The sequence below is a fragment of the Phalacrocorax aristotelis genome, chromosome 20, assembly GCF_949628215.1.
Source record: "Phalacrocorax aristotelis chromosome 20, bGulAri2.1, whole genome shotgun sequence".
NCBI lineage: Eukaryota > Metazoa > Chordata > Aves > Suliformes > Phalacrocoracidae > Phalacrocorax > Phalacrocorax aristotelis.
Window position 1 is genome coordinate 4,067,885 of NC_134295.1, and position 10,668 is coordinate 4,078,552.

The 10,668-nt window shown below is 53.4% G+C and overlaps 1 protein-coding gene across 2 annotated transcripts; it reads right to left on the bottom strand.

Annotated features, from left to right (window-relative positions):
* Positions 1-1,837: 1,837 nt before the first annotated feature.
* TMEM222 (transmembrane protein 222) lies at positions 1,838-10,606 on the bottom strand. 2 transcript variants are annotated; one of them, XM_075114799.1, is made up of 6 exons: positions 10,450-10,606; positions 8,019-8,103; positions 7,243-7,274; positions 6,459-6,555; positions 6,160-6,290; positions 1,838-2,641 (listed from the first exon to the last, which is right to left on the bottom strand). In XM_075114799.1, the coding sequence occupies exons 1-6, from the start codon at positions 10,560-10,562 to the stop codon at positions 2,536-2,538; spliced, it is 564 nt and encodes a 187-aa protein (XP_074970900.1). In that variant the 5' UTR covers positions 10,563-10,606; the 3' UTR covers positions 1,838-2,535. The 2 variants fall into 2 exon arrangements, with proteins under 2 accessions (XP_074970900.1, XP_074970901.1); XM_075114800.1 differs by having other exon boundaries at positions 1,838-5,194; positions 10,450-10,603.
* Between the last annotated feature and the right edge of the window lie 62 nt (positions 10,607-10,668).

The following is a 10,668-nucleotide window of genomic DNA, read 5'->3' on the forward strand; positions in this document are numbered from 1 at the left end:
ACCCCCTTCCTCTCCCCTGTCTGGGAAACAATGTGGATGACGGGGTGGCTGAGGATGAGGAGGGAGCTGCGGCCTTGGAGGCAGCCCAGCCACTGCGGCTGGCGTTTTCAAAAGCTTCCACCGTGTAAATGCTTAAGTGCAATTTGATATCGCTCCCCAGGGAGCCCTTTGATGTGCACCCCTCACCACTAAGGGGATGAAAAACAGGGGCCCCCTCCCCTCCAGCCAGCTGCAGCAAAGTGACCCTGCTTCAAAGGCGGCCCCATGCCAGCCCCGCGCTGTGGCATGGCCGGCGATGGGGCACCCGCTCCCCCGTCCCCGCAGGGAGGTCAGGGACCCCCAGCTCCACTTCGCAGCCTCCATCCCTCCTGGGGCTGGGCTGGCCACGCTGAGAGGTAGGAGGGGAAAATGAGAGGAGCAGGGCTCACACAGTCCAGCCTCCTGCCACGTCCGGAGAGCTACGAGCACCCCCGGCACCCGAGTGTGACTATCTTCGCACATTCAGACTGGCTGCTTCCATATAATCCCCAAATGCCGTGACCCAAACCGTGCCGCTCAGCTCCCACACACCCCCAGCCAGATTCCCTGCAGCTCCCCGGGCAGCAGAAACAGGTTAGAAAAAATCCTGCCACACTGGGGAGTCCAGCAGGGACCCAGCAGGACAGTAACAGCAGTACAGAGCCACGCACGCTGGGCAGAGCGTGTTCCTGGGGGGGGTTTTGCATCCTCACCCCGTGCTCCGGTGACAGCCATCTGCAGGATAAAACCCTCGGAGGCTGCCTGCCATCCCCCCTGCTGCTGTTTTGCAGCCCCGGAGCCGAAGCAGGGGCTGGAGTTAATGCAGCCGCAGGAGCAGCATGGTTTGGATCGAGGGGCTGAGCAGAAGAGGATCCAGGTGCTGTTTTGTAAGATGGCTGAGCCATCAAATCCCCAAGCCTTGTACACAACCTAATTTTAAGGCTGATCTACTTCCCCCACCGCGCGGCTCTGGCCTCTGGATATCAGATGTAACGGAAAATCAGCTGCTGCATTAGCAATCGTTACAGCACTCGGAGGCCCAGCTTCCCTCGCTCCCAGTTCAGGCAGTGGTATCCTGCTGGGAGAGGGGAAAACGAGGCCGGCTCTTTGCATCCCACTCTGTTCTCCGCTTCTCCCGGCAGCCCCAGGCCCCGCACACACATCCCCTCCCCAACAGCTTGCATGGACATGGAAGGTGGGGGGCTCTGTGCTGGTGGGGGAAAGGAGCCTGGAGGGCAGTGCCCCCAGTCTGCAAGAAAATAAGAGACACCAGAGATTTAGAGCTATGGAAAGGGAAGGTATTCACAGCTAAGGGGGATCAACCTGCAAGAGGGGGCTTATCTTCTAAAAAAGCCTCCTCCTCCCCAGAGCTCTCGGCTCCCCCCTGCCCAGGGCCACGCAGGGTTCTGCCGCCCCAGGCAGAGGCTTAGGGACCAGCAAAGGGCAAGAGCCAGCAGAGAGAAGGTGGCCCTTCTCCCCCCAAACAAAACAAAGGCCCTTGGAAGGTCCCCAGCTTTGAGCCCCAGTGTTAAAGCCTGCAAACCCTTCCTATGCTGTGGCAGTTGGGTCCCCTGGCCCCAAAAACCCCCCTTCCCAAGGGCAGGTCTGAAAACAGGGCTGCGAGTTTCGCCCTGGAGCAGAGCAAAGGGCACGTTCATAAAGTAAAAGGTGCGGGAGCTTCGGGGTCCAGCTCCTGCATGCGGCCAGACACACTGCCGTGGGGCAGGAGAGGGGCCGGAGCCCAGCGAGGCGGGGGAGAACACCAGCCCTACTCCCAGCTGGAGGGAGAAAAGAGCCTCGACAATAAGAGATGCGGCACTTGGAGACATCCACAGAAATAAGTTTATTTCCCCTACCGTCAGGATTATGAAACCACAGAAGCAGAGTTTAAATATTTACAAAGTAATCCAGCGCCCCACAGAGATCAAGAGAACAAAGGATGAGGGTACAGAGGGCTCGCCCTCGCCAAAGAGCAACAGCAACGCCACAGAGCTCTGCAGCACAAGCACGTGCGAAGGGGAGAGGAGCATAAAACTGGTATCTGGAAGGTGAAGGACAGGGTGAACCTTTGATGTGGGTAGTCAAAGGGGCACTGCGAAGAAGCCGGTGGTGAGATGAAGGAAGCTGCAAGGAGAGGACATTCCTTACCTCCCCCCCCCCGCCCTTCTGCTGCCTCCCACGCCCAGAGGAAGCAGCCCACTCCCCACACGACTGGAGCTGCTAGCTGCGGCGCTGCTGGGAAGCCACGCCGAGCACTGCCGGGGTCTCTCCACACTCCTGCAGCACTGGGCTGACACCGCCGCAGCGCAGGAAAACAGTAAATCCAAGCAGCCCACCCGCCCCTCCCAGCACCTGCGGGCACTGTCCTTCATTGCGTGAGTACCGACAGCTTCGCATGTCCGGCGCGGACGCATGGGCTGGCTCTGCGGTACCTCAGCTTTGGGCCTTGCTCTCCTGTTGGCTGTGTTTTCTTCAGATGCCCGGAGTCATCCTCCGTCTGTCGGTGGAAGCGGGTGTTCAGGCAGGCCTTGGGCGAAGCGCCGCCCTCCTTTGCCAGCAGCTAGCGCTCCGACTATGAGGCTCTTTTGCTGCTGCTTGATAAGTCTCCGTTCGAATCCCAGATCTGGTAAAAGCGTTAGGAGCAAACGACAAGGATTTTCACGGTGGGGAATGGCACTCAACATGTTTCCAGAAGTCCCAGGAGCGGGGACTGTGGCCAGCAGCCCTGCTCCCAGCCTCCCCCGACAACTCGAAGTCTCAGCTTTGGCAACACTTGTATAGCTTATTGATAAAACACTGAATCAACGTGTGAGACAGGCCTAAGAGTCTCTAGGTTATTGCTACTGCGTAAGACAGGTTGGCTTCAGCCCTGGGGCCAGGGACTCTGAGAGCATCCTTGGCAGGTCACTCTGAGAAATCATACTTAAATGAAAAACAGAGGCAAAGGACTAATCTCTCCCGTTCAGCTGGCTTGTCCTAGGGCACATTAGGCAGCAGGCTCGCTGGGCGGAGACCGCAGCGACACAGGGTAGCTTGGTAAGACACCATCCTTTCATTGTAAGGTTCTCTTTGATCAAGATCTTGGCCTTCTAATCAGCCTCAGGCCCAGCACCCTCCAGCCTGCTCGACATACAGGCTTGAAATGACTGCACAGCACAGACACTGATGACTATTTCAGTTCCAGGTAGACGAGGAAGGGCGCCGAGGTCTGCACGGCTCCTCCATCCACCCCAGAAAAGCTGGCACCAGATGACAGAGAGACAACGGGATGCCAGGGAGGAGAGAGAGATTTAAGGGGCTATTTAAAAGCGACTGAGGAAAAGGAGGAAATGCAGAAATCAAGAAGCCGAAGAGGAGTCCCCCATGCCTAGAGGAGCTGGGGAGATGGATGTGGATGGGAAGGCACACGGGGACAAGTCTGAAAGCCAGCACGGTGATGGTGAATGTACTTCCCAGTCAGAGGAAGCCACAGGGACAGCAGGCAGTGGAGAAGAGCTTTCTTGCTGGCCACAAGCATTCCTTGCGGTTGAAATCCATCAGGTAGCAGAGCAAAGAGCTGGCCTTTCAAGGCATGCGTGGAAAGGCTCTTCTCCCTCTGCAGTCAGAGGGGATCAGCTCAACTGCACATAACCCTTCAGCTGCGCTTCTTCTAAAATGCCACTTGGCTCAGAGCCCCACAGAAAGCAGCATCTGCAGGCCAGAGCCTCAGCAAACAGACCTGGACCTCTCACCCTGGGAGAGGCTCTGGGTCGTGTCCAAATTCACTTCCTGCCTAGCACTCAAGAACAACCTACCCCCTACTACGCATCCTGCCTGATCCAGGGCTCAAAAGGCCCGTCAGCCCCCACTGCTGCCAGCCCAACACCTCTCACATCAAAGTCAGTCCTGCTTTTGCTCCAGGTGTGCTCTTCAAAGCACGCCAAGGAAGTAAGCAGACCTTCTTGCTCACCCTCCCAGAAGCAGCCGCAGGAAAGCCAGCGCCCCAGTTTGCTGCTGCAAAGCCCAGCCAGAATACGGATGCTTTCCAGTCCCTTCACCTTTTCTTTTAATCTCTGATGGCCCCACTAAGCTCAGGTCTCAGGTGCTGCTCTCATGGATGCTTTCAAAACCCTATGCTACGCCTTCCGTCCCAGAAACGTGTACCTGCTGCTGCTGCCACCTCTGCAGGCTCAGGTGTGCTGCAACAAAGTACTAGGGATCAAAGGAAAGTAAGTCGCTCATGAGAAAGTGGCTCGTGAGAAGCGTTAACGACAATTTTAGATATTCTGAGCACAAGGAGAAGCAGGGGAGCTGTATTTTTTTCTGGCACAAGCTAAAAGGGACTTAGCAGCAGACTCCCAATTTTGCAACAAGCTATTGAAAGTGTGCAGACTGCCATGAGCCATACCCAAGCCAGTCGATCGACTTTCCTGCCTTTCTGGGCTCACCGGCAAGACCAGATGTATTTGCCCTGCCACAGAGCGTTCCTCTGCGCGTCTCCTCAGAGGAGCGTCCCACCGCCAACGCCTTTCCATCCGTACCGGGGAGACCGCCAGCGAGTGCCGTGGCACCGCGCGTCCCCAGGAGGAACCCCACACCTCCACTTTGAGACGTGTGCTGCAGGAGAATCGTGCAACAGGGAAACAACTACAACTTCTTGGAGACTTGGGAAATCTGAGGAAGCATCTGATGAGGTCTGCCAAGAAGAAGAAACCAGGTAATCAGAGAGAACCTTACAAGGTGTATCTGCTCGTGCTCCTGAAGCAGGAGGCAGGGTTTGCCTTGTGGCTTTTTACTTGGCACTGAAAGCAAAGGTGCCCACGCCGCTCCTCTCCTGAGCGCGTTTCTACCTACCAAACTGCAGAAAGGGAGCGTGTTCAGGGAGAGAGCAGGAGGCTTCGGGACCCCTGACACTGGGAGACACCATCGACAGGACAAAAACAGAAGGAAAAGAAGCCAGTTCCAGGAAACAAAGATGAGCTGTTACAATGGAGTGGAGTTGCCACCTTCCCCAGAAAACGCCTCCCAGAGTCCCATGCCTCCATCTTGCTGGATCAGTCACAGTTTCTTCCTTCGTGTGCCCACGGGATGGGGAGTTCACAGCTGCCATCACCGCAAATGAAGTGTCAGAACAACGGTCACGATCACCCCCAAGAAGAGGATAAAGGGAAGCCAGGTCTTCATAAATCCCCCTATGCTGCAAGATGGAAAAAAGAGGGAGGGCTTAAATGTAAGAAATCAGCAGAGAAAGACAAGAGGGAGAGAAGGATGTGAGAATAACTGGAGAAATCAGAGGAAGACAGACACCCTTCTGACTTATCCGCTGGCAGCACTGCCATACAACACATCCTGGAGATTGTCTGTGTTAAAAATTGAAACTAAATCAGGTCCACAAATGACTGTATCATGAACAATAGGGCTGGAGTCTCCTTCCAGCTTAAATTAAAATCAAAGACTAGCACGTTTCATATCTGCATAGACAGGAGACCACAAAAAAATGAAACGCCGTTACTGCAGGCCTTGTTATTCAGACTGCGTTTAACCAGGACAGCAGGGACTACACTTGCCTAAAAGCTGGCAGAGATCTTCCAGAATGGGGAAGTCCCAGCAGAAGTGGAGCAACTAAAAAGCTTTATGTCTTTGTAGAATCTCCTCTTCAGGCACAAGGGGCTGAATTGGAGACTAAGCACCTTTTTTAGTACGGAAAGCTCAGGGTTTACCTCTCCGCTCAGGCTGGAAGCTTCACGCCCTTTGGAAATGTGACTAGTTTTTATATAAACAAGATTCAAGAGAGGGAAGAGAAACCAGTAATCCTTGGAGACAAGCCATTCTGTGACCTTATGTTCTGACCTAACCCAGTCAAAAGACAACACAGAGTGAGATTTGCTTTAGCTAGCATTTCCCAAATTCCAGGCACCCTAAATTAGCTGCCAGATACAGTATTTCAGGAGCAGCATCTAGCGCAACCCAGCAAGCACTCTTGGTTCTTCTCCTAAGCGGCAGCAGGCAGTGACAGCACCGCCTACCAGCAACATACACCCATGTGTTGTGGGGGAGAGATGTTTATCGCTTCTCCACGGGACAGTCTGAAGCTTTGGAGGGCTAGGAAGAATGCAAGAAATAGAGCCCCTTTGCCTGCTGAATCTAGACTTCTCAGCTCACCTTACATACTTGCCATACAGGAGTGAGAAGAAGCAGAGTTTCACCATGTTCCAGGAGGTGCTGTTATCATATCTCATCAAGTTTAAGGCCAGAGCCACATGAGAATGGCAGTTATCGCAGCAAAGGTTGTGCTGGAACAGAAAAAAGGGGCATGGGATTATAAGTCCTGTCCCTGAGGCTCCCCAGTTCTGCACCCTGTGCTGGTACAGACCCACGGGTCCTGCTGCTGCAGCAAGTGCCCAAAACACCAGGGAGATATTCCTGCGCACAAAGACAGGACATCGGCGTCGGAGCCATACCATTCGGTGCTTGTACTCCTCCGAGGCATCATGTACGGCCGTGTCCCAAGCATTGGGACCAGTGGAGTATACTTTGCTGGGATCCAGTTTCCAGTACCTAGAAGGATGAGAACAGATCCCTTTGCATTACTGCTGCACCATCACAACTTCTTGCTCTTCCCAGCAGGAAGATGCTTAAAGGACTTAGAGAAATCCACTACCTCTGGAGTCCACAGAGCCGAGCATTTCCAGACAAGCCTATGCCGCAGAGGGCAGCAATAACTAATGCTCCGCACCCTCTGCCCGACAGCACCCCAGCGAGAGAAACTGCAGACCTCAGGGGCACAGACAAAACTCCAAACCGCTTTCACGGCCCATGATGTGAAACCTTCAGGCCATTCAAAACGTAAACCTGATCTGACAGACACACAAAACCCAGGCACCTCTCCTCCTCCCCCCAGAAAATCACTAACAGGATGTGAGCGATGACAGTTCACTAGTAGAGCACAGGCCGTATTTACTTGGAGCACTTGTTGTTAACATTATCTTAAAATGTTCTAGCCTTTCCCTTTTTTTTTTTTGAAAATAAAGGCTCCATACAGCTCTCATTATACATTGCTGTCACGCTTCTAAAAAGATTTAATTTAATGTGGTTTCTTGAAAAGCAGAGACACAGTAGCCATCTACTTGAATTAGGGCATCTGAACAACAAGAAAAGCAATATTATAGCATGTCTGTCTCCATGAATTATAGGACATCTGCAGGTCAGTTGGTTAGTTTAATAAAAACTAACAAGAGCACTTACTTCACTGGCTTCCCAAATGCCATGTTGTCTTCCTACAAAAAAGGAAAAGCGTCTCAAGAGGATAACCCCGCACAATATTCATGACATGCCTCTTGCTGGAAGGCCTCACAGCCCGCGATCGCTTAGTGATAAAACTGCCACACTGCCTCAGCAGTCTCAAGGCACCAATCTTATTTGTGCGTCTGGATTTAGATTTCAATTGTTTTCCTACTCCTCTTCTGGGCATGAGCATATTTATACTCTATACAGGGTGACATCACCTAGCTATATGGTATATGCACCTTGTTCCCCCTGCCCCCCCTTTTTTTTAACTGTTAATGTCTCGTTAGCTACAAATTGTAGGTGTTCCAATCTATCAAGAGCATTAATCATCCCAACTTAAAACTCCCTTACTTTCAAAATCCACCAGACTATAAAGCAGTTTAGAAGACTGGCACATACCTGATGCTAAGCAGCATGACAGTAACAGGCACGCAGAAGAATTTGGAAGGCAGCTTCTGTTACTCAGAATTAAGAGGATTTAGGTCCAAAATTTCCCATTAAGAGCCTGGACTACAAGATTTTATTTTTCCCCTTTCTGCTCACCAAACCAAACTATCCACTAATCATATCTCCCAAGTGAACTCCACTGGACAGCAGCCCACAGAATAATAGCAAAGATCAACAACCTTCAGAAACACCTAAGCCATTACTTTGTAAAACTGTGAACTCAACAAAGGTGAGAAGACGACCAAGCGCAGATGCTGCTTAAGCACCCGGATCTATCGTCTACTTACTGAGACAAAGTATGGCCCCGCGAAGTCCCGAATGACTCCGGTCGACGTGCAGATACCCATGTGGCCGATGATCGGGAAGAGCCACCTACCGAAGCAAGAAGCGAACCATGAGGCTGAGATATTTGCCCCCCCCGATCACACTTTGTCACCAGGAGACTGCCGGACAACCAGCTGCATAGCGTGGGACAGACGGGAACAGTTAATGTGTTATACGCAGCCGAGAGATGAAAGCACGTGAGCCAAAGCCAGGCAAAGACGCAGAAGAGGTACAAGCAAGAGAAAACCAGGCCGGGAATACCCAAAGCTGCGCTCTCCTGACAAGCGGTTCTAGGGTCAGCTTGTCTGTGGGGCAGTTGGGCTCTGGGATTTTACCGTCAGCGGCTGCGGTCATGGAGAGCGCAAGGCTCCAAAGGCCTGCGCTACACGCGTCCCTGGCCAGGGCAGGGCGAGCCCCAGTATCCCAGAACAAACTGATTTGTGTATCCAAGTAAAAAGGTTAGATCCAGGAGAAACCACCTTGAGATAAAACCAGACTTTCCGCTTCAACAAGCGAAATGAGGTCACCCTGCCCGTCTTCCCATCCACACTGCAGCTTCTCACAGCACACTAGATTTAAGCACCCCAGACAGAAAACAGGGCTCCTGGCTCCAGGAAGAGCATTCCCTCCCCTAAATGATCCCATTATTTCAAAGACCTTCTCCTCCCTGCTGGATATTTACAGCCCCAGGGAGCAGCAGGTCTATATCCTAACTCCCTCCCATCGTCACCACTTAGAAGTAAATACTTCAGGCCAAGTTACAGCTCTCTCCAACGTCCTCCGGCATTCTCAGGTCTGCTGACCTCTCTCTGATTTCCCACTCCTCTCTCCCAGAGGGACTGCGCGCAGCGACTAATATTTCAGAAGAGATTACAGCAATGCTAAACAGAAACAGCTTCATAAGCCGCGGCTCAATTAGAGATCCTGAAACCATCAAAATAAAAAGGGACCAAGGAGGCTGGATGTTATGAGGAAAGACAAGCCGTACAGGCTGATAAGCAAGGCTGAGGTTATAAATAGCACGTAGCTCCTGTTGATAGCATAGCCCCGTGAAGTTTGGTGTCCTGCGCTTGCATCGCTTACCCTCTGCATGTTCCTATCTGGTGTGAGGCAAAGCAGCCAGACAGCTTGGCTATCTGTGCAACGTCTTATCAGCCAGAAGGTATGGCTGAATATAACGCTGTCACAGCGTTGCCACCTTCAAAGGTCTAGACACTTCTTCCTTTTTTTTAATTCTCCTCTCAGCACTGACTAGCTTTCAAACCTCCAAATCCAAGGATGACAGGAAAGGTCAGAGGGGGAAATAGGAGCTATTATGCAATCTTATGAGAGATTTTGCCAAATGACATCGAAACTTCTGCTGCAAAACAAAATCAAGAGGAAGATGTCACTGTTCACGGGGGAACAAACCCACAAATACAGATGCCCAGTGACTTTGGCAGCAGGGCAGCTCTTTTCATCAATCCAGCTGGAGATAAGAAGGTTAAAAACTTTGGGAAATCCGCCAGGAAAAAGACTGAAGTGGAAATTTTAAGCAATCAAAAAAGAAAAGAGGTAAAAGCCAAAGCTGGTTTGTAGCTGTAGGCGAGACAGCAACAGGAAAGGTGCAGCGTCTCCTCAGCGAGGAGAGTTGCTGGTGCCATTCCCAATCCTGGCACCGACCACGCCGCGTCTTCTACCTGACTTTCAGCTCTGGCTCAGTAAACATTATCACCTGATTTGAACCGGAGGGGAAGAGGAAGGCATAAAAATAAGCCTTTGTGTTCCCAGACTACCCCCAAAGCCACATTTTACAGCCTTTCATTTTCCCATGAAACTCAGAAGTTCTCCTTGGAGCCTGCTTACGCTTGGCTGACAAGACCGGGAAGGCAAATGGACTTCTAACTCATTAAAAGCAAAGCGCAGCGGCTCTCCTCGAGGCATAAGGTGGTCTAAGATCTCCATAGCCAAACCTTTACTCCAAAAAACATGAAAGACTTCCCACGTTTCACTGGATCCCCTCCCGCTCCTGCAGAGACAGGCCCGCTCACCGCAAAGCGTTCCCCACACATGCCCTTGCTGCGGGGAGAGGAGAGCCCTACCCCCAGAAGAGCATCCCACACGGGGCCCGAAGCAAGCTGGCACCCCAGAAAGCGGGCCGGGCGCGCTGCCTGCCCGGAGCTGGCCGGTAGCCCCGGTCTGTCTACCCCGAGGCGGGCCAGCACCTGGGCACCCCAAAGCACGGCGGGCTCCCTGCCGGCTCCGGGGCAGCCCGAGCCCCCCGCAGCGGCCCCAGGGGAGGTGAGGGGTGCCCCGGCCTGGGCCCTGCCCCGGCTGCGAGGCGCGGGCCCAAGGCCTGGGCCGGGCCGGGCCCTGCCGCCGGTGCCGGCGGGGAGCGCGGGGCCCCGCACTCACGTCAGGACGGGGATGGGCGTCCACACCACGCAATAGGGGAAACGGCCGCGCTCGGCGTCCAGCCCGGCCCCGCCGCCATTGAACTGCTTCATCTTGGCCTCCGCTTCCGCCATCACCGGGGCCCGCCCGCCCTCCCCATCCGCCGCGGCACGTCACTTCCTGGAAACCGCGCACGCTTCCGGGTACGGCCGGTAACCAGGAAGCGGGAGCGCGGCCTAG